This window comes from Quercus robur, chromosome 11 (genome assembly GCF_932294415.1).
Source record: "Quercus robur chromosome 11, dhQueRobu3.1, whole genome shotgun sequence".
NCBI lineage: Eukaryota > Viridiplantae > Streptophyta > Magnoliopsida > Fagales > Fagaceae > Quercus > Quercus robur.
Genome location: NC_065544.1, coordinates 10,314,407 through 10,339,085, shown reverse-complemented (window position 1 = coordinate 10,339,085; position 24,679 = coordinate 10,314,407). Strand labels below are relative to the sequence as shown.

General features: G+C 33.9%; 1 protein-coding gene across 2 annotated transcripts; it reads left to right on the top strand.

Moving 5' to 3' along the window:
• Positions 1 to 2,846: 2,846 nt before the first annotated feature.
• LOC126704549 (isoamylase 1, chloroplastic) lies at positions 2,847 to 23,737 on the top strand. Of its 2 annotated transcripts, none has more exons than XM_050403523.1 (18): positions 2,847 to 3,326; positions 5,611 to 5,793; positions 6,046 to 6,138; positions 7,329 to 7,481; positions 8,966 to 9,057; positions 9,812 to 9,953; positions 10,041 to 10,148; positions 11,501 to 11,586; positions 13,861 to 13,932; positions 14,032 to 14,158; positions 16,016 to 16,102; positions 18,192 to 18,284; positions 18,558 to 18,716; positions 20,351 to 20,434; positions 21,551 to 21,631; positions 21,716 to 21,798; positions 21,903 to 22,020; positions 22,826 to 23,737. In XM_050403523.1, the coding sequence occupies exons 1-18, from the start codon at positions 2,961 to 2,963 to the stop codon at positions 23,087 to 23,089; spliced, it is 2,391 nt and encodes a 796-aa protein (XP_050259480.1). In that variant the 5' UTR covers positions 2,847 to 2,960; the 3' UTR covers positions 23,090 to 23,737. The 2 variants fall into 2 exon arrangements, with proteins under 2 accessions (XP_050259480.1, XP_050259479.1); XM_050403522.1 differs by having other exon boundaries at positions 7,326 to 7,481.
• Positions 23,738 to 24,679: the final 942 nt, after the last annotated feature.

Below are 24,679 nucleotides of genomic sequence, written 5' to 3'. Positions count from 1 at the left end.
ATAGTACCAAAAATAAGCTGAAAGTAGAAATAAGTTGAAAAATTTAGCTCATTCGATTGCTATTATTCATAAGTTCCGTTGCACTTTTTGAACTATTTATAGGTCCTATTGTATTATTTCAGCTACTTTTTAGCTTTATTTACGGTACTTTCAATAAAAAGTTTTCAATTTCAATTAAATAAGCTACTCTTAGATAGACACTAAAATAAATTATGTGCGAAGCTTTGTACCTCGCCTTTTATCACTAATTAATTTTTTTTTTTTAAGGAACAAGATTAAGCAATTTTATTAACGAATGTTGTCTAAATCAGCCTATAAAATAGAAACAACTTGTGGTGGAACATTTTCGATCCAAACAACAGCGCCAGATACATGTAAAGCATATCTAGCTAGACTATAAGCAACCGTATCACCCTCCCTCTTAGTGTGAGAGTAGTGTAATTGAGTAAAAGTCTTAGAGCTAAGGTGAATATCTTCAATCAACAAACCATTCGGCATGAAAATTTCCCTCCCCTGTTGTGGTACCGTCATCATATTTGAAAGAGACCCAAATTTTCTCACCATTTGCCAGAGCAATCACACGACCTCGACACAAAGGGAGAGAGATATCCATGATCACCCTAACTCTCATGAAGTTTCCACCATCAGTCTCGAAAGGATCAATAGAGTGAATAACTTTTCCAAGTACTTTGCAAATCTTCTCAGCTGCTTTCACATTCATATATTTGTAAGGGATACCATGGACTTGCACCCAAAACATAGTTTTGTCAAACTTCAGTGTATCCACCGGATTGCTCACTTCATATCGTTCCATGACCATAAGATGTTTGTCAAGATTCCATGGTTCACCATGGATGATATTTTCCACTTCAGACTTGTCATAAAAAAACAAATAGTATCCTGTGGTCGCCTATATTCCGTATCTTAAAACTATTACGCGATCGCCACATTGGGGTAAAAATTTTTGCGATTGCATCAATGTTCAAAGCACATTTAGTCATAAACTTTGCTGCCAATACAACCTCTTGAGAGCTGAGATCGTTGTCTAAACAGCAACTCGGACCCTCTCTGTCAGATAGAGAGAGACAAGTCCAGTTGTTGGACAGTTCATCCATATTAATTTGAGATGAAAATTGGAGAGGCAGGTAATAAGAGGGTAGAGCATTCTATTTCCCACAACCCACGAAAGAAAACCCACAAACCAAAAAATAACACTATTATTTTTTGGAACAACAAAAAAATAACACTCCTTCGTGAAGAAGGGACCACATTCTACTGCCTAAGAGAAGTTAGAGAGAGCTTTCTTAGCGTGAGAGAAACTTAAAGTACAACTTTATTACCTTCTTTTTCCATTTTTAAGTTTGAAGTGTTCACTAATTAAAAAATGAGAAGTAGTCCAAATACTAATATAAAAAATGAAGTATTTCAAATAAAACTCCATATTGTCAAGAGAAGGGAAACTCATGAAACAACCCGACATTATTAGCCAATGTAGGATTGGGATCCGGTGCAATTGCTAGATGCAATTGCACCGTGTCTAGCAATTGCGCCGTGCAATTCACCCAATTCCCTCACTTTTTTTTTTTACTTTTTTACTTTTCCTCATTTTTTTTTTTATATTTAATGGTTGAGATTTAAAGTTACTTTTTGCAACTTTAAATTTCAACCATCTATATAAATTGAATCAGACGCAAAACCATAAGTATTGCACCTGATCTCAATCCGTATATCTTACTTGCATAACCATCAATCAACAAATAAAAAGTACAAAAAATCAAGAACTACTAGTGGTCCCATCCAGGGGCGGAGCTGTGTTGAAGGGTGGCCCCCCTAAAATTTTGAAATTTTGAAATATATATATATATAATTATTTTAATGTTTTCAAAATTTAGTCTATAAAAATAAGAGTTGCCCCCCAAATATTTGAATTAGTTTAATGATGCTCTTAAAAAAAATAATTGGTCTAATAGTTATAAAGATATAACTTTATTTTTTGCAATTCTATTTTTTATTGTAAAATGTGCTCTTATATCTATTAAATATTTGATAAAGTTTGGCATCAAACACGTTTGAATCTATCTTTTTTAATATGTTATGTGACGATTAACAAGTTATTAACTTATTAAAAAAATCTTGTTACTAAAACTATACATGAAATGTGTCTTTAGTTGCTACATAATAGGTTAGAGTAAAATAGTTTCAAATATGTTTGGAGATTAATTTATTCCTCCAAGTTTTGGATTATTCATATTTTTGAAAATTTCATTAGTTCAATTAAAAGATTTTTTTACTTACTTTAGTATAAAATTTGATAATTTGTGTTTAAAATGAAACTTTCTAAGAATTTCACTATGAAAATGGATAAAATGAATTTCATTTTATAAAAAATCACTATCAAACATCATTTTGATTGAAAATACTTAGCTCTTTTTTTTTTTTTTTTTTTTTTGTTGGGTGTGTGTATATATATATATATATATATATATATATAAAAAGTGTGTATATATATTTATATATGTATGTATGTATGTATATATATGAAAGTTTTTTTTTTTTTTTTGAGAAAGATATATATGAAAGTTATCTTGATAAATATAACAGTGTCACACCTTGACCCAATCAAAAATTTCTGGTCCGCTCCCGTCCCATCAATTTTGGTAGAAAGCGCCAAGCAGAAAAATCAAATATCAATAGCTCTCTCACTCAAAACGAGCTGTTGCACCTGATCTTACTTGCATAACCATCAATCAACAAATAAAAAGTACAAAAAATCAAGTGGTCCCATCAATTTAGGTAGAAAGCGCCAAGGAGAAAGAGGTATAATAATCAAATAATAATCAATAGCTCTCTCACTCACGAGCTCCATAGACTTGAGATCAGATGTGACTTGTGAGATGCCTATGCCTCTATCCCCGTCTCACTCTCACTCTCACTCTCACTCTCACTGAGCTTCAAACCAAATGGGGCTAACGGCTCAGTTTGCTTCACGCTTACTATCATGTACCCCTAAACTTCTCAACAATCCTCTCGAAACTTCTCGACGATTGGCGATAAGTACTACCACTCTCCGAAACCAAAAGAGAAGCGGTCCTGGTCCTCCTCAATTGAAGATCGTGAATGCGACGAGAGAAAGTGGTGATGGAGCCGAGGTCGACACTGCCGTGGCGGTGAAGGAGAAGCCGAAATCGGAGCGGTTCGAGGTGTATAGGGGTTCTCCGACGCCGTTTGGTGCCACCGCTCGCGACGGCGGTGTCAATTTCGCCATCTTCTCCGCCAATGCCGTCTCCGCCACTCTCTGCTTCATCTCTCTCTCCGATTTACACGAAGTGAGTGAATTCACTTTCTTTTTCTTTTTCTTTTTTTCTCATTTTGGTGATCAATGTATTCTTACTTCGTAAATGTTGTTTAGGACTTTGAATTTGAGTATGTTATTCTGTGGTACAATTTCTATTCATTCAGTAACTCTAGGGGCATTGCTACGTGTACAATTAATGTTTTTTTACAACAAATTTTACAACTTTGTCAAAGTTGTTATTGATTCTCTTCTGGCTCCACCACTGACACCACTTTATTGTCTACCATTTACGGCACTGAGCGGTTGTAAATTTTTTTTGTAAAAAAGTGAATTCTAAATGACAGAAGTAAAGTTAGTGATGGGACCAATTGAAAACTTTGCCAACTTAATTGTTGTGAAAAATTAATTTTGGTGGTCAATATATTCTACATCGCAAATGGGGGTTTTAGGGGAGTATGTTATTTTGTAATACTAATGCTGTTTCTAAGAAACTAATGCTGAAGGGTATTTTTAGTTCAAATGGTGATGGGTGCTTAATCTTATATAAGCTCTAATGCACTTCACGGATTCGTAATAAACTAATCAGAGAAGTCTCTTGCATTCTTTTTCGTGTTGTTCTGTTCAATCATACGTCAACTATATGTTATCTATATTATCTATACTATTATTTAAGGAGCTTCCCCTATTTGGATTCCTCATTTTTTTAGTTTAAAAATACCCCTACACTCCTATATTTAAGTAGAGACAAAACTAAAGGATAATCTGGTAAAAATGCAACTCTAACTTCTACTAAAACATTACCTAAAAAATAAGACCACTCTCCTGTTAATTTTTAAATTATGTTATCCATTTATAAATTAGATTCACAAAATAAAAATTATATATATATAAAATAAAAACATAGAATTTTTTTTTTTGCTAAAAAAGCACTCTCCTGTTAAATTCACAAAATAAAAATTATATATATAATAAAAACACAGAGTTTTTCTTCTTTATTTTGCTAAAAATTCCCTCATTGCACGCGCAAAACGCGTGTGATGAGGCTAGTTTCCTTAATTGACATGTCATTTATTACTACCTCTACTAATGTTATTTTAGATCTTTCTCTACCTTTTTTTTCACTCATTCAACTTGAATCAACTCACTATTCCTCATTAGTGCATTAATCGCTCTCCTTTGGACACGATCAAACCACCTTAAGCGAGTCTCCCTCAACTTATCTTTAGTAGGGCCACCCCTATCTTTGAGGGAATTTCGTCATTTCGATCCTATATTTCTTTGAATTTTCACTTTCCATCTTAACATTCTCATTTTAACTACACTCATTTTATGAACATGTTGCTTCTTAACAGCCCAACATTTAGTATATCAATCTTATGAAATTTTCCCTTTAACTACATAGATACTCTATGATCACATTATACTCTTGATTTGCCTCTCCACTTCACCCACTCACCTTTTATCCTATGATTCATATTCTCTTTAATTTCTCAACTCTTATGAATTATTGCTCAAAGATATTGAAAGCTCTTGCTCTTCTCAACCATCAAGTCTTACAACCCTTATTGGCTCTACTTTTAATTATAGGTGGTTGAACTTATTTGGAAAGAAAGTTTGACAATAGGATATATTATTCCTCAAAAAATGGATTAGGACTCATTGATCCTTTTGAGTGTAAAGTAGGCCTTATTAGTACATTTCCTGATCCTAATTACAATAATTTTCAATACACGTGCCTCATGAACATGAGGATAAACTGCTTAGCCCGTCAAGGGGGAAAAGCTCCTAGATTACCTGGTAACTGGTTCTGGTGGGTGGGGTTAGTTACCTGTAAGAGTTTGATTAACAGTGAGGATTGTTGTACAGTATACTCTATGACGTGCAACTAATCTGAGTGAAGTTCTCCTATGTCATAAAAAAAAAAAATAATAATAATAATAATAATTTCCAATTCACATATTACTATAAGAACTAAAGCTCAAGAGATTGTCAAAAGAAAAAATATCTATTTGACAAGATTTCTTCCCATATCTATGAATTTCATTGGACCATTATGGATGTATGTGCTACTTGATGAAACATGTGAATTGTTGTATATCTTGGAAACCGATGGTTTTTATGGCCTTCTTATTCTTATACCAAGGAGTTGTTGCATGTTGTAATTAGCAGAGATATTTCATGAGTATTGAGGCTTACAAGATCAGCTGTTTGAATTAATGATACTGTTTTTAAGAGTCATTGATCAAACTTATGAGTCTTTAAGTCTCATAGTTTGTGGAGCATGTATAACTAATTTTAGCCATTTACCTCTGCAGAATAAAGTGGCTGAGCAAATCTCACTTGATCCATTGACTAATAAGACAGGTGATGTCTGGCATGTATTCCTGAAAGGAGACTTCAAAGACATGCTTTATGGCTACAAATTTGATGGAAAATTTTCCCCAGACGAAGGGCTTTACTATGATTTTTCTCGGATTCTATTGGATCCTTATGCAAAAGTTAGTGGCCTGCATGAGTTATTTACATTGTTGTACCCTTTATGTTTCTTTTTTTACTCCTAAATACATTTAATATGTACTTATTAACTATTTTTTCTATGACCAAAATATTTCACTCCTTTGACTGCTAAGTTTGGTAGATCATTTGCTTCCTATGTCTAGATGGTATAATTTATGCATGGCTCTTTTTTTGGAAATCCAGGTTTTGCTTCTAAAATGCAATGGACTCTGATTTCCTTTTCATTTGTATAGGCTGTTATAAGCAGAGGGGAGTTTGGTGCTTTAGGAGCTGATGGTAATTGCTGGCCCCAAATGGCCTGCATGGTACCTTCTTTTGATGATGAGGTAGTACATACTGCATTTACTTCAATAACTGTGGGATTTTTTATTTATTATTATTACTTTCTAATTTTACTAATGTTTTATATAATTATATTACTATTAAGGAGCTAAAGGTTAGATGTAAATAGGTTTGTCTTATGATACAGTCAAACATGTGTCACTTTGTTGTCACAAAATCTCTGCCTAGATTTTTAAGAATTTTTTTTTTAATGATTTTTGTAACAATGTTTTTCATTGTTCTTGTTCAATATGAAGATACTGGGGTTTACCCCCTGAAAAACATGCTTATGACTTTTCATGACCAATACGACTTGTGATGACAATGATAATGGTCCTATGCTTAGTGAGGGTGATGATTATATATTTTTTAGGATTGCATTGCTTTTGTTTGGCATGGAAATCAAAACTGAACATTCTAGTGCATTTGGCCTTTGCCTTTTGGGTATAGTGTGATTCAATCATGCTCCTTTTTTTTTTTTTTTTGATAGGTAAGAATAATTTTATTAAAACGAGACTACTTCATGAAAAAGCCATGAAGTTTCCTAAAGAATTACAAATGGAAAAAATATCTACATATGAATTGACTCTATGAAAGATTGAACATGGTTACCGTCTGTGAGACTCGACACAAAAGACCACTCATAAAGAGAACTAATAAAAGATGCTAGCAATTGAGTTGACGTGAACTCTACATCTTCAAAAGAATGTCGATTTCTTTCCTCCCATATAGTCCACAGCAAACATAAAGGAACAAGATTCCATTTATCTAAAAGAAGATTCGGTCCCCAATTTCGCCACCCACATAATAAATCATGAACCTTCTCTGGAAATACCCACTAAATCCCAAACATCCTAAGTACAAAGCTCCACAACTCAAAAGCCCACACTAAAATGTCTTCAACCATGCACTTCATGTCTTCATTTTGATCGCGGCCATCAAAAATCATGATAGTGTATATTTTGTAAAGCACAAGAGAATTATATAAAATATTAAATTTAAAGCAAACCCTAGGAGCTGATTCCTAGGTTATATCCCTTGGTTTTATTCTTGTTTTTTTTCCCAAATACAAGTCCTTCTCTTAGAGATTATCGTCCTGTATCATTCAACCAATCTAAAGTTTCTTTTTCTATTTATATCATTGTTAAGCTTTGTTCTGAAATTAATGATCGTTTCTTCCTGTGCTTGTTAGCAGTTTGATTGGGAAGGAGATTTGCCTTTGAAGTATCCACAGAGAGATCTTATTATATATGAAATGCATGTGCGAGGATTTACAAGGCATGAATCTAGTAGGACTGAGTTCCCTGGTACATACCTTGGTGTTGTGGAGAAGCTTCATCACTTAAAGGTATAATTTAGAGAACCAAAACAAATCTCTGAGGCTTTTTAGATAACTCTATTAAATTAATTGAATAGTATATGCACTTAAAGTTCAAAAATATTATTCATGCTAACAGTCTTATTTTGTAGTCTGATGGCTAGTGTAAAATTTACTCACCCTTTTAAGAATGGATTAGTATGTTATTTCTATAATTGCCGTTTGAAAGACTGAAGAAAAAGGGATATTATATTCATTAGTGATTATTTATCATTAAATGAAATCTCCACAATGATCTTGGTCTCATTCTCATAAGTCTTTTATGAAGATCCAATCTTAATGTCAAACTAAATGTGGATCAGGAGGAGTTATTATCTAATCTTTTTAAGAGATATTGTCGCCTCTTTGGCAAATTTAACTATCCTACCATTACTCACCTAGATAATTGATATATCTTTAGCATTTAGTGTTGTGAGTCAGTATGTGGCAGCTCATTGTCTTCCACGTTGAGAGGTCATTCTTCAGATGCTAAGGTATCTTAACGCACATCCAAGTTGTGGTCTTTGGTATAGAACTAATGGTCACTTACGAGTAGAACCATTTACAAATTCAAATTGGGCTGGAATATCCTTAAGACAGGTCTATTATTGGATATTGCATTTTTCTAAACAGAAACTTAATTACTTGGAAAAGTAAGAAGTAGAATGTTGTCTCTGGATCTAGTGTAGGGGTGGAGTACAGGGCAATGGCACATATGTCAGGTGAACTTATGTGGATTAAGCTCCTACTTGAGGAAATAAGGTTTGATGTGAAATTTCCTATGACTATGTGACAATCAACTAGTGATTCATATTGCCTTTAATCCTGTGTTTCATAAGTGGACTAAGCATATAGAGGTGGATTCTCATCTTGTTTGAGAAAGAGTGGAAATTGGTGTAATTGCTACTTCAATTCTCTACGGGAGCTCAAGTGCCTCATATGTTTACCAAAGCTTTGTGCAAGATACGTTTGGATTTGTTATGTAACATGCAGTTTGAGGGGGAGTGTTATGAGTTTGTATCAAGTTAGAGGCAAAATAGTTTTATCATTGCAATTGCCTACATATGAATAATTTTAACCTGTGTTAGGGAATTAATTTTTAGGCCCAAAACACACTTCCTGAAACAACAAATTGCATTAAATCTCTGACACAATTTTTTTAAAAGTGTAGGTTATAAATATGATGGAGATAAAAAAATTAATAGATACATAAGTATTAAAATTATACCTATAAAAAAAAGTACTAAAATTATATATATTTAACTTATTGTCTGACATCAGCTTTTAATGAGGAAGATTTTGTAGTTGTAATATGTAGTTCATTACAATTAGAATGATGCTTGAGTAATATCTTGCAACAACATGATATATGTAATCATCTGATAACGGCTGCAATGATTTGTTGAAGTTATCATAAAAAAAATGTATGATCATACACTGCTAAATGTCCTCAAGAGGTATTGTTTATCTTTCAGGAACTTGGAGTAAATTGTATAGAGTTAATGCCATGTCATGAGTTCAATGAATTGGAGTATTCCAGCTACAACTCTGTCTTGGGTGACCACAAGTACAATGCCTCAACCTAAATTTTTTTTATTAAATATTGCAATGATGTTCTAGATTTCATTTAGTAACTTTTTCTTTCGGGCTATGCAACATTTTATTAATTAGTGTTTGTAGCCAACTACTGAATGACATGCCACAATCTGCAGTTTGTATCACATGCCTAATATGAGTGCCACATAGTCACTGACATGTCACATCTCAATTGATTGGGGACTAGGGACCTGGGTCCCCTTTTATGGTCCAGGACTCTAACCTCATACTTGGGGTTGTCCCCTTAAAAATTTAGATACCTTTGGATTGGATGAGAAATGTTCCATGAGTCCTAGGATGCTCTACGTGGTGGGGACTGGTGGTTGATTGTGACACAGGACCATCACTTTAGGATTGCTTGGAAGGAAGGGGTTTATTGTTCACAGCCAATTAACAGCGCTTGGACCTCTCTTGTCTTCCTTCTTTGCAACCACTGATCATCTTAATTCTGTCCTTTGTCATTCAACCTTTGAACTGTGTTGAAGAATTTAAGAAATTGTGACACATTACTACTCCCCCTCCCAGAAAAAGTAAAGAGAATAAAATTTGCATCTATATAACAATGAAAAGAATTTCTATTTCACAGCATCTTTAATTTGACTCCCCTCAAAATGAGGTAAAAAGAACAAAATTTGTTATTTCTGAAATTATGATATAATTTGACAAACAGCATGTTGGCACATTTTAGTCATATAATTTATAATGCAATATCATTTCTTGTACAGGGTTAACTTTTGGGGATATTCAACTGTAAATTACTTTTCACCCATGGCAAAATATTCTTCTTCTGGTGTGCGCAACTGTGGCCGTGATGCAATAAATGAATTCAAGCTTCTTATTAGAGAAGCACATAAACAAGGAATCGAGGTGGCAATTAATTGCAATATGGTTAAGCATTTAGTTTCTTTCTTTCCTTTTTTTGGTGAGGTTTAAATTCCAAATCTACTTAAGCAGGTGATCATGGACGTGGTTTTCAATCACACAGCTGAAGGGAACGAAAATGGCCCTCTTTTGTCTTTTAGAGGTGTTGATAATAGTGTCTATTACATGCTTGCACCTAAGGTATTTTTTTGAAATTTACAATTTGTATGCGCAGTTCTGTATAAATAATGAAAACTTTTGGAGAATGTTAATAATACTCACTGCTCCTCCATAGACTTTTCTCTTCTTCTTTTTTGGGAGAGAAGCACACATAATTCTAATATTGGAAAGTTTCTCACTTTTGCAGTTTGTTCAAATATTATGGTCATTGAATTTATTAGATGACAAAGTCTAGTAGACCTCCAATGTTTTCTGATTTCATGGATATATTGTACCTGCAATTTGTTTTAAGGAACTTTTGTGCATGCATCCAGCATAATCCATTGTTTCCTTGTGTATCTTTACTTCTTGGTTGATGAAATCTTTTATTATCTATCAAAAAAAGAAGAAGAAGAAGACAGTCTATTAAAACCTGTAAGTATGGTCATATAATGTATAACTAACGAAAAAGGTTATTCAATTTTTAAGAACGGAAACCTGTAAACCAATCTAATATCTTTCCTTTTATGAGGTTGACCGGAGAATAACTAGACATATATGTTGTATGCAAAGAAGTTGTCTAGCTTGTGGACTCCTTCCTATGTTAATAAATAGAGTTGTTTTTTAAGAAATTGAAATGGTAAAGTAATATGTATCTTATATAGGTGTGTATATCTATGATATATGTAGCACAAAGTGAATGGAAAGAAAATGATGATGTGCTTCTAAGGAAATGACATACATGCAATTGCTTCTCTTAAATTGGACTGATTTGTTAATTTGGAATTCTTTTTACTAGTGTCATCAAATTTTCTCTGTTTTGTTGGGGAAGCAGAACATGAAGGCTCCCATTTTATGCCTGCTAGGTTTTTTTAGTTAATCTGCTTGGTGTTTTTACTAGTTTCATCAAATATGGTCCATTTCCTTTTGATTCTGTCCATTCTGGCCCATTCAGGTTTTGATCAATATCCTTGCTCTTACTTTCTTCTCCTTCCTTTTTTTTTTTTTTACTTTTCTGCTTAAGAATTTTTAAACTTTCTTTTTTTTTGCATTTTTTTTCTTTTATTTCCATGTGTATGAAATTATACATTAATCTCATAGCTGCTATCAATTTGAAACAAACCACCAGATTAATTCACTTGTGTTACATTTCAATCCAAATAAATAAATTAGCCACCTATAGACACAAGTTTGACTATGTTGGTGCTTGAACATCTTATGATCGTGTGCAGTATTGGTTTACAAGTGTTCGAGTGAGGGTTCCATGGCCCAATATGTTTTAAGCTAGCTTTAGTTTACAACATTGCAAATTCTTTATTTCATTTTTCTAATCCAGTCTTCCTCATTTGATATCCCTTGAGATTATTTATTGTGACTCTTTAATGGTTTTACAGGGAGAGTTCTATAATTATTCTGGATGTGGTAACACATTCAATTGCAACAATCCTGTTGTACGTCAATTTATAGTGGACTGCTTAAGGTAGATTTATCAGAATTTTTTATAAAAGATATTTTATCCTATGTTATTTCCTGACATTTCCCGCTTTACCTAGAAAAAGTTTTGATAAATTCTTGTTTGAATATTCTAAATGGTAGTTTATTATGTATATTGACTTCTTTAGGGATGTACATATCAATATTTGACAGACTCAAAATATTTATTCATAAAGACATATAAGAGAAACTATAGAAATTATAATAATAAAGATGCGTAACAACAAGCATTCTTTTACTAAAATATCTTGTCTCTTTAGTTTGATTTTTGCATAATAAAAAACTTCTTTTGGGTTTTAAAGTCACAGGTTGAATGCATGTTGAGATTTTCTAGTTACACTTGGAAGACATGGCAGCAAAACTAACCATAATTCATATGGCTGAGGTGATATTATTGAATACGGTTGTATTACCGAAATTAAATGTTAATTAGAGCCATGAATGGACAACTCCTTGGAAACTAGAATGTGCCTTTATGATATGATTTTATATCCGTCATTTGCAAGAGTTGAATCATATAGTTTGGAAGTTCAGTGTTTGGTGAGATGAAAAAGGGAGAGAAGTATGAAGAGAGAAAGGTAATATAGGTCGTCCTTCTCATACCCTGAATCGATCATCTCCTTGGTTTGGAGGTCCTGAAAGATAAAGAAGTAGAAGAAAAAAAAACTTCCCATTTCAAGGCTTTAGTCAATTGACTACCAAAAAGCAGTTTAAAAGGAAAACTAAGGACATATAGCCTAGATGGTAAAGATAATGAATTGGAAGTTTGAAGAGAACATTTCCCAAGCACCAGCCAAGAGTAATTGTCAGCTAAAACAATTTGGTGTTGGTGTTGAACATGAGTCAAATTAGGAAAGAAAGATAATATACCAGATATATGTTTGTTAGCAGTTAGCACTAGAGTCAATGACCCAAGAAGGTGGGGAATCAACCTGGCAAAGGACGAATTAGGTGTTTTTTTTTTACGTGTGGTTGTGTGGGTTTACTGTTAGGAGAATTTGTGAAGATAAGGTTTAGAATTGTCGAAGAAAGAGAGATGAGGTTTTGATAGGAATAAAAATTAGTTTGATGAGTTATTTGGTGGCTATTTGGTAGAAGGAATAATGTGGAAATTTGGGTTTTGATAGGTAAAAGAAAGGGCTTGATTTAAGGTTGTAAGGAAGAAGAAAAAGAGAAGTTTTATGACTTTCAGAGGTTGTATGAACAATACCCGTAAACAATACCACAAGAAAGAGAAGAAGAGGAAGAAAAGAGAGAAGAGAAAGGAGAAAAGAACATTCAAAGGCCAACATGCCTCAATGCTTAAAATTCTCAATAAGTTTACCAATCAACCCTAACTCTTTTGAATGCATTGAGCATAAATATATATAAAGACGCTTTCTTGTATAAGTAGTATTAGGATTCCTAGTTTGACTACTAAACTAAAAGACCAATAAAAGTCTAAATTGGACTCAAAGAAAATAAAACCTAAGACACTTAGGATCTCATAGATAATTATAGACTCAATTAAACTAACACAATATCCTTAATTCTTGGATAGGTAAATAGCAAAGTAATGGTAAATCAATCTTTCCTGGCTGCATCACAACCACACATGCAGCACTACCTGAATAACTTAATGTAGCAGTGGAAGAAGAACAAAGTGCAGTGCACAATTGCTGAATGAGATTGCTAGGCTGAGTTGTTAGTGCATCACAAGAACCAGAACTAGGAGTTGCACCCAAGAGTAAAAGTAGATAGTTTTGTCAATGACCTGATGCATATAATCGATCTTGCTATATTTAACCCAATAATAAGGCTCAATATGATTGGTACATCCACAATGATCACACTTCCTATCACCTCACCCGCCAATACAACAACCTCCACAAAAAAAGGGCCTCCATGACCACCATCAAAAACATCATGAGAACTATTTCAGTCTCCACCACTAGGAAATAAAGTAGAAGAATCTAAGGAAGTGACTTTAGTTTGTCAATGCTTTTGATTGTTTGGTAGATTAGTGATAACATTGTGCTATTTGCTGTATGCTTGAATCTTTTACAATTTCATGTATATTTATTGGTTTTATTCCCTCTCTTCTATCTCTGTCTCAGGTAATGAAGGTGTATGTTACACACACTTCACTTTTTAGTTTCCATTATTAGTTTGCCCATATTCTATAGTTTTGAATTTGTTTCAATTTTGTATTTTTGAGTTGCAATCTGTTATATTACTGTTATATGGAATTGAAGGTCTTCATTTCTATTTTCTGTAACAGATATTGGGTAACAGAGATGCATGTTGATGGATTTCGCTTTGATCTTGCCTCTATCATGACCAGGGGCAGCAGGTTATGTGCTAAAACTATCTTACCTAGCTCCATTCAAACTGGGGGTTGATGTTTTTCCAGTTTTTTTTATAAATAATTTCATTCCTTCTTTCTCTACAGTCTCTGGGATGCAGTTAATGTTTATGGGAATTCAATTGAAGGTGACTGGATGACGACTGGCTCCCCTCTCAGCAGCCCTCCATTGATTGACATGATAAGTAACGATCCAATACTTCATGGAGTCAAGGTTTTTACTGTAGATTCCTTCCTTATTCTCCCCTGTAAATCTTAATCTCTTTTTCTCAAGGCTTTCATCTCTCAAAAGTCTAAGTACATCAAAGAGCAGTGTGAAAATGATCTGACCTGTTTAATAACATTATATTAACACAAAACCAAAATATTAGACAAATACTGATTCAATTTCCATATGCCTATGAGGAGAAATGAATTTGCACATCTCCTTTGAATTTTGATGGCATGGAGAAGCTCCAAATAATCTGCCTATATCATTTGGCATAGATTCTATTATGAGACAATTCAATGTGTAAGCTTGTTAATTTGGCCCCTTTCCTAATGGTTTAGGTTTTTGGGATAATTGGTTAGCCTTGACTAACCGAGAAGCTATTTGGTTCAAGCTTTGCTACTCTTGTTTCTTCTCTTCTGATGGAATGTGCAAGGCCTGCATTCTCTTTAGGCCCATTCTTTGTTTAGGATTGTTAGTGGGCATGCACGTTGGGGGGAGGGGGGGGGGGGGTGATGGGGTGGGGAGGAAGAGTGTTTGGTTTAATCTTAATATATTTTTTTGATAGGTAATATAAGAATTATTATTGATGAAAATGGAAAAAGAAACATACAATGTGTTCATGAGAATGAACACAGCAAAGCACAAAACAAAATCCCACAGAAAACAATCAAGAGACTAAACTAAGAGAAGAAAAAAACTGAACAATAGAAGAACATTCTGTAAAACCCCAGCACCGAGACCAATCAACCGAGACCAATCAAAAAGACTTCTCTGGCACAGGCCTATTAACTCAACCAAAGACTTCTTAGAATCTTCAAAGTACCAATGATTACGCTCCATCCATACAGTCCACATCAAACATCCTGGGATTAAATTCCAAATATCTGAATCATGTTTCCCAAGCCAATGATTCCAGCAAAATAATAATTCCACCACAGAGCTAGGCAAGACCCATTGAATACCGAAAGCTTGAAGCATAAAAACCCATAAAGAATTTGCCACATGACAGTGAATAAGGAGATGATCCACATACTTTTGGTATATACAGGATTAAATTCAAATTGCATCTAAGGTAACTATTGTCAATATTACTCTACTTAATAACTCATTATTTGAGAAATTTGATAATCTCACTGATAGATTACATGGTCTCCTATGCCTTTCATGCACAACAAATATCAAGATTATCAAAAGATTAAGAACAATCTCATCTATAAAATGTCTAAAATTTTAGTTTGTTAGTTTTCAAAAAAATAAAAAATATTGATTTTATTGATTAGGTTGAAAATTTTATCCAAATAATGATAAAAAAAAAAATGGACATGTGTGGAAACTATGAAGATAATATTTAACCCGATGGTGTGACTGTCAAAATCTAAATCCAATTACAAGTTATTGACTAGTTGACATAGGACGGCCTTTGTATTCTTCAGTTTATGACTGACTGTGTAATACAGGTTGCTGCTAATTAGCTTTTACGCTAGAAAGATGAATTATTACCTAGCAAAGTGCCCTGGGGAAAAATGTCCACACACCACTCCAAAGGCCTTAAACATTGCTGCTTTTAGATGTATTAATTTCTTTGGATTTATTTTCTTCTGCACAGAATCTTAAACGTATCCATTTTTTATTTCATTTTAATTCTTATAATGTTTAAAATCTAGTTTTCTTTATCTAACATTTGTTGTATGTCTAGCCTCTGGATTTTTGTTGTAATGCAGTGTATCTAACATTTCTTTATTTTATTGCGCAAAATCTTTCTCTGGTTTCAACTATTGATTAGCGGTTATTCTTAGCTGTGTATCTGCCAAATTGTCAAAAGGATTACAACTAAATTTATTCTATGCCTATTTCAAATAGCTTATTGCTGAAGCATGGGATACGGGTGGCCTATACCAAGTTGGCACATTTCCTCACTGGGGTATTTGGTCAGAATGGAATGGGAAGGTCAGAGCTGATATTCAACTATTGTATTCTTCATCCCAGTTAAATTTTTTTGACAAATATACTGTACAACATGCAAAATGTAAGCGTCCCATTATACTCCATCTGCTCTCTCTCTCTCTCTCTCTACCCCCCCCCCCCCTCCCCCTTATTTTAAAAACCACTTGGTGCACAATCCTAAACTTGTGAACACTGAGGTAGAAAGGTCATACAAGTAAACCTTGGTTGTAACTTGCATGTACTAGTTTTCTTTTTCTTTTGCCTTTTCCTCGTTCTATTTGTTCCAGATGTAATTTGCAAAGATGTATGCTGATTAGTGACTAATCTGCTTGTTAATCAACTACACAACAATCCACTTTTGTCAACTGCTCCATTATAAAGAACCTTTGCTTGGATTGCGTATGTGAACTAGAACCTGGAATTCATCCTACATCTATTTGAATTTCTGGAAGGGCTTCACAAAATTATTGTTGCTTACAATTTTGTTCTCGCATCTTCAAGTATAGGGCTTGTAATATACACGCAGGTTAGGTGGTCAAATATGGTGCCCTGATCATAATACTGTAGATTTGACAATAGTTTTCCTCAGCAACTTCCAAGCAATTTGTCTTCTCAAAGGCTTTATAATCCATGCCCAGATTTTCAATTTTTTTGGTATTGGCTTTGATGTAGGATAAATTGGGAAATTTGTAGGCTTAGAATTAGGAGGAATTATGGACTTCGGGGTTAGAGCTTTTAAAGAGAAGCATTAGTATTCAAGAATGACTAGGGTTTTAGTAGGGAAGTGGACCATCCAAGGCACATTAGCATGGCGTACTTCTCCTATTCAAACCAAGGTTTGAAACCAAACTTTTCCTCAAGAGGATAGATGGGGCAATTGAGGTGAGCTCCAATATAGATCCAACTTTCTATTCAATCATGGTATTTGGGACATTTTGTGAACAGTGCACGTCTATCGTATAGTAGTGTGAATAGTATTGGTGAAACAGTGAGAATATCAAAAAGAGGAGAAAGAGAGGAGACAAAAAGTAAAAGAGTAAAATAAGACCCGTGTGCCTCAATACTCGTAACACAAATGTTTTTTTGATAAGTTAACACAATATTATTATTAATCAAATCTATCATATTGTAGTACAATGGCACTTATTTTTTTGATAGGCAATAACACTTTTATTGAAAGAAATGAACATCGTGTTCATGATGATGAACACTTTGAGCATGGAAAAAATACACATAGTTCAAGAACTAAAGCTAGCAGATTGTAGGAAATCAGAAATAGAAATATAATGCGCAAAACCCCAAATACGAGCCCACTGAAACATAGTACAAAGGACAATGACACTCTTATATCTTGATCTTAACTCTTCCTAATAGTAGAATAGAACTCTTACTTTGACTAGTAAACCAAATCCTAATTGAATTGGACCAAAGCCCTCACACATAAAAATGCATAAACTAAATAAGACTTACCTATTAATAAATAAAACCCAAGGCCCAACTGACAATTATAAAATTATGAAAATACCCTTGACCCTAGAAAAATCAAACAAAACATAAAATAAAATGCTAATAACCTTCCTATCAGAAAATGCTCATAACCTACTAAACTACTATAGACAATTATTCTTCGGCTTTGCCTTAATCCTAGGCTTCTAAAAAGGATTTTTTTTTCTCTAGCCATGCAATGGTTGCACCATTAGGCTGTTCAAATTTTTTTAAGACTAAGCACCAATGAGCTCTATTAACTCAAATCGCACTATGTGCGTGTATATATATATAGACTAAGCTAACTTTTCAAAATCAATAGATCTCATAACAGTCATTGATAGGTTAAAAATGGACAATTTTGGTGTTCAGTGTTTAAGCCTCTCTGAGTTTTGAGATATAATCTCAATCCTATTTCTACCTCCAGTTGTTTGACCTTCTATTGTCCCTTTCCTCCCAGGCCATTGACATCTGTACACAGTGCAGTTCTGATTGCTATTTTTCATATAACCTTCTTGGCAACCATACTTAAGTTTTTACATACATTTACCATCATTTTGCATAATGTGTGGGTGAGATTTGATATGTATTTTCTTGTCATTCTCAGTATCGTGACACAGTGCGGCAGTTTATTAAGGGCACAGGTGGCTTTTCTGGGGCTTTTGCTGAATGCCTTTGTGGGAGCCCTAATCTATACCGGGTATTGCTGTTGTTGTTGTTGTATTTCTTTCATTCTATATCTATGAAAATCCTTTTTATTTCATTAAATTGAAAATTTACAATGTTCCTTTTCAATTGTAATGTTTGATTTCTGTGTTAATAAACCATTTTGGAGCGATACCCAAATATATATATATATATATATATATATATATAAAACAGAAGTGCGATAAAATTCTATGATGTAATATGTAAAATCATCTATGCTAAATGATTTTCTTGAGCAGCTTCCCTTACTATTTCCATGATCCAGGAAGGAGGAAGGAAACCGTGGAACAGTATCAACTTTGTATGTGCACATGATGGTTTTACTTTGGCTGATTTAGTGACCTATAACAACAAACATAACTTAGCAAATGGGGAGGATAACAAGGATGGAGAGAATCATAATAATAGCTGGAACTGTGGACAGGTAAAAATTTTATTTGCACATGTGCTCTGATTTCTGCATTTGGACTTTGCTTAATGGCTTAATGCTTGGTGTTACTCTGTGTGAAAAGATCACTTACATTAATGTTGGTATATGGGATTCAAGGTTTCCACAATGGTGACCTCTTAAGGCCCAAAGTTTGATAATAAAAAATTAATATAAAAAATTTTTGACACAGCTTTGTGCTGACACATAATCAACAAGCATGTGGATCAATTTGTCTTCAATAGGAATAACGCAGCTTTGTGCTGACACATAATCAACAAGCATGTGGATCAATTTGTCTTCAATAGGAATAAGGATAGTAACATGGTTGTTCCCTGGTTACTCTACCATTTATGCTACACTCACTATAAATTCCTCAGATTTTATATATGTTCAATAAGATTTAAGTTTTTCCTTTGGATGAATCTCCTCTTTTTTTTTTTTGGCTGTGCATATATCTGTTTTCATGATTGTTCGGATCTTGACATCTTAACATAAATGTTCAGTTGCATTGATGCAGCATGGCCTTGGAATCCTTGGAGTGATATCTGTTGTGTAAAGAAAAATTCAGTGATATGATAGTAATAAATTACTGGCCAAATGAATAATATTAATGGTAATGGGGGTTATAATTTCTAAATGAGAAGAGAAAAGAGAATAATATTACACTTTTTTACCACTTACTACTTACCATATGTTCATGCAAGGGCTATTTTGCAAGTTTCAAACTGATTTTGCAAATTGCGAGTGTATTCTGTGTTGTTAGGAATCTGTTGGCTATTTTTAAATCACTTAAATCACTGAGTATTTGATATATGTATGTGTATACACACACACTATCACTTGAATGTTCCTGAGAAATATGATTAAGTTTCTCGTTGGTGTTACAATGCCATTAGTCCCTCTAGCAAGATATCCCACAATTCATGATTTTTGCTGTTTCTGGACTCTGAAAGGAGATCACTGCTTTATTGGACAGGATATCAGATGTCCTTGGCAAGAGTAAAGATAATATGAATGTAGTTTCCACTGACTTTAGTGATACCATGATCATGCTTCTAACAATGTATGTTGTGGGACCATAATATTTAATTACTCATTATTACTAATGTTCACATGCATGTTGTGAATCTTGACCCCAGGACCTCACCCTCCACCCGTTCTTGTAGGGGGAGGAAGTGCTTTCACTTTAATGAGAGAAGTCAATAAGCATTTGTGCTTAAGAGAATATTGTTTATAATCTAGTTTGGACATGTATGTTGAGATTTCCGAAGAGCGCTTACTTTAATGAGAGAAGCTAATAAGCATTTGTGCTCAAGAGAATATTGTTTATAATGTAGTTTGGACTTGTATTTTGAGATTTCCAAAGGGCCTTTATTTTAAAGAGGAAAGTTAATAAGCATTTATGCTATAGAATAAAACATCAATTTAGTACTTCACATCAAAGAATCTAAGAGTATTTTAGTTGTGCAGGCATCTGCTTTTGCAAATATCTTCTGAAAGGTTTCTGTAACTGTCACATTAATGTACTTGATACTACAACATTCTATTCATTGAGTTGTAAGTTCTGTTGGATATACTATTACTTGTAGATGCAAGTTTTCTTTCCGTTTCTGAAAACAATTATTCAGGAGGGAGAGTTAGCTCGCACTTCTGTGAAGAAATTGAGGAAAAGACAAATGCGGAATTTCTTTCTCTGCCTCATGGTTTCTCAAGTAAGGTTCAATTTGTATAGCCCATTCTGTATTCATAAGTATGTATTTACCTAACTGATAAATGAGTAGCATATGTTACTAGATTGTATTTTCTTGATTATTTGCCCTAAGAAACCTACTTTGTGCCACATTCTACAGTTTCTTAAAGATAGGTACTCCAAACATCATTCTTTGTTAAACTTGCCAAGAGCTTCTTGGCAGAGTGGCACTATGGGGAAAGCTCCGATTTGAAAACCTGGGGCAAGGTCCCCTCAACTTATTAAAAAATAAAAATAAACAAACTTGCTAACTTTCAACTTAAGGGTATTATTCAAGTCAATATATTTAACCAAAAAAAATCAAGTCATCATGCTCTGGTGTTGATTATCATTTAGTGGAGTTCTCACCTTCGGGAAAGGTTGGATGAACAAGTTATGATCATGGTTGTTGGATCACTAATCGGCGTGTGGTTCACCAAGTTTCTTAGACTTACAAACATGACATTAGAGATTGCAGGTTGTTTAGATGTCCCATGCATATTTGGTAATATTTTGTTTTACATATCTTTTGAAATGATTCATTTGTTTCTCATAACATATTTCTATTGGCCAGAAATTCTTATAACATTTTAAATGAGTTTTTCTGGTTTGTGAAGGTCCCTTAGGAACCTAGGACATACACAAACAAGTCTGTGTAGACATGATTTGAGAACCCAAATTTGAATATTTCAGTTGGCATTATGTACCTTGTGGGCAGAAATCCTGATATTTGCATGTATAGCATCAAAATTGTTATATTGGGTAGGAAAAGAATGTTGAGCAATAACTAAAAAGAAAAGCATTAAAAAAATGAAAAGCCTGAAATGAGGTGATTAAAATTTGCTTGGAATTAGAATATAATAAATTGGGAATGCAACAGTGATTCAAACGTTGTAAAGAGTTCAAAATTTGATATGTTCAAACTATGCATAAAATGATCTAATGTATTGCCCAATTACCGTTTCTTCTATATTAGACGTAAATATACCTTGCACATTAGCTACAACTTGTGGGGCTGACCTAAAGCAATTTCTGCACAAATGGTGCTCAAAATGCACTAATCCCCAATCTTTTCTTTCTTTGATTTTTATTTAACCAGGGTGTTCCAATGATATATATGGGTGATGAATACGGTCACACTAAAGGAGGAAACAACAACACATATTGCCATGATAACTACGTAATCCTCTACAACTTGATGATCTCTGCATTCAATCAAGTCCATTTGCGGAATGTTTAATGATTTCAGCTATAAATGTTGCAGATGAATTACTTTCAGTGGGATAAGAAAGAGGAGTCTTCGTCAGACTTTTTCAGATTTTGCTGCCTTATGACTAAATTCCGCCAGTAAGTACTGCTTTATATCATTGACTTTGCTTTAAGTAGTTAGCTTTCTGATTGAGCTTTTTTTTTTTTATCTCACTCAATCAATGTAAGTAATGATCTTGCAGTGAATGTGAGTCACTTGGCTTGAATGACTTTCCAACAGCAGAGAAGCTACAGTGGCATGGTCATACTCCTGGGATGCCAGACTGGTCTGAAACCAGCCGTTTTGTGGCCTTTACACTGGTATGCTTTCTTGTCAACTTCCATGTCATATTGTTACCATAACAGCAATACTTTCTCATCTGGAATATTAGTTCTGCTAACAGGATCATTGTTTGAGATCCAAGTACCAAGTATAACTAGCTCCATTGAATGCAAAACAGATTCTCATTTTCAATTAACTGAGCTTAGTTTACCAAACTGGGTCAAAATCAGAAGATAACTTCATTTTAAGTGGGCTCTATGGAAGGGTCAAGTTTGTAGTTTGAAGTGCTCTGGGATATAACATGTTGCTTATGGGGGTTCCCTAGCATTATCATAAGTACATTTTACATGATAGTTTGTAAACCAATTCTCTTTTTGGTTCCAGATTTCTGTAGATTTGGGTTCTCGACTATATCCTATTCGCAATTTTTTATATGCTTTAAGTCATTTATTTCACTTTTCAGTAATATTTTATCTTCACACTTCCATACATGAAATACCTAGTATGGACTAAGTGCTCATTTATTACACTTTTTCGTCTTTTTTTTTTTTTTTTTTTTTTTTTTTTTTTCTTTGGCTGGAGATTATGAGGCATATAGTCCTTCATAGAGGAACTTCTCACTCAAATTAATTGCCAACATTTACCATAATTGGGTAGGACAAAGAAAAAGACTTTATGGCATCTGTTGTTTCCATCGAAGTTAATACTTTGCTCTTGACACCTCTCATACAAATCCTCTGAGATTTAGTCCCAATTTGCTATGTCACTGTCTTGCTTTGAGACTCTATGATGAAATTATATTCAACTGAGATGCATTCTCATGAGGTATGAAATTGAACCCAGATTGACTCAGTGAAGGGAGAAATCTACGTTGCTTTCAATACCAGTCATTTACCTGTTATGATTACACTGCCAGAGCGGCCTGGATTCAGATGGGAGCCCTTGGTGGACACCAGCAAGCCCACACCATATGACTTCCTCTCGATTGACCTTCCAGGAAGAGATATTGCATATGATCAGTATGCTCACTTCCTGGATGCCAACCTGTACCCCATGCTCAGCTATTCTTCAATCATCCTCATACTCTCTCCAGAAGAAAGTTCTTAGATCAAAATCCCATGCAATGATGTGTGGCTCAAAACTCAACAGCCTCAAAAATGGATTGCCTCGACATCAAGTTATAGGAAAACATTATTTCAACTCCCTATTTGTTGCTTCCACATCATCCTTACTCGCAGGTGTAGGTCCCACACACCTGTGATTTGGCAATAAATATCTCATAAGCCCACTTCACGGAGCGGACACAGGAGATATCTTCTCATGATCTGGATTTGTACTGATTTTGCTCATCGTCCTCATAGGTCTCACACCTGTGAATGAGGGCGGTGTGGAAGCAATGAAATGGAGAATTGAAAGAGTGTTACCCCGTTATATATGCCTAAATCTTTAAATTATAGTCTTGGAGCCTGAAGCAGACTGTGGAGGCAGTACATACATATTTTATTATTATAGGGATTGCATATAAAAAGAAAGGAGAGGAGACTCTGAAATCACACCGAAAATGAGAATATGTACCAGTGGTAAAGACATGATTGTAGTGTTTTCCTTTTTATTATTTATTTTTTTTACAGACTTGTGGGTGTCGCTTAGATGCTACGCATTTGTATTAGAATGTTATAGGGATGATTTTGATGGAAATCATCTTGTACTTCTTGTATGTCTCCATTATGAATAAGTAGCTTACTTGTAGAAAAATATATATGTATAATGTCTTTACGTGAGAGAGAGATAAATGAGGGCCAAGTCAATTGTAAATAAGAGAAGCATCATCTATATACTTCTATAGTATACAAAAAATATTTATGGATTGATGTATGTGTGAATTCAATGGCGAATTTGTAGACGTTTATTTCTACACTGTCAAGTCACTTGGCAGTTATCGACATTGGTTTTACATATCTTTGAGGAGCAAGGTCAGATTAGAGCATGATATCTTCCCATCCCTGTCTTGTCTCCTCTTTGAGGCGGGAAAAATCCATGCAGGGCGGAGGTATTTGGCTTCATCAATGATGTAAAAGAGATAAAGAGATAAAAATAGGGAGGCAATTGTGACTTGTGTGTGTGCGCTAAGAGATAGAAGCAAATTTTTTGTAAATAAAAAAAAAAAATTGTAAAAGAAGATATGTATAAAAAAGATTCAATTATATACATATATATATATATATATATATATATATATATATATGGATTTGGGACTAGGCAAGACAAGACAAGACAAGACAAGACAATGGGAGTAAATGTGTAGAACCCATCTTTACCCCATCACTTCTTTGAGGTGAAGAATACTTGCATGGGCTGTAAATGAGTCAAGTTGTAAACAACTTGATCTTGGCTTGGAAAAATACTAGATTATATTCTTTTATTTAGCGAACAAGTCAAGCTCAAGCTCAAATTTTGGCTTGACTATTAAATAAGTTGAGCTCAAATATAAATACATAATAATGTGTTTGTGAACAAGCGCATAAAAATGAGGCTTGATTTAACTATATATAATTTCGTGTATCTTGTCTTAAAATACAATTATATTGACATTAGAGTGTGTAAGTATAGGTTTATATGATATCAAATTATTATTTAGAGTTTAATGATAATATATCAAGTCCATTTATAGTAAAAAAAAAAAAATCGTTGATTCGT

Excerpts from the sequence above, each read along its gene's own strand:
- LOC126704549 (XM_050403522.1), top strand. The coding sequence starts at position 2,961 with ATGGGGCTAACGGCTCAGTTTGCTTCACGCTTACTATCATGTACCCCT. Across the intron at positions 7,482-8,965 it reads AGAAGCTTCATCACTTAAAG|GAACTTGGAGTAAATTGTAT; the intron begins GTATAATTTAGA and ends TTTATCTTTCAG. Across the intron at positions 9,954-10,040 it reads CACATAAACAAGGAATCGAG|GTGATCATGGACGTGGTTTT; the intron begins GTGGCAATTAAT and ends CTACTTAAGCAG.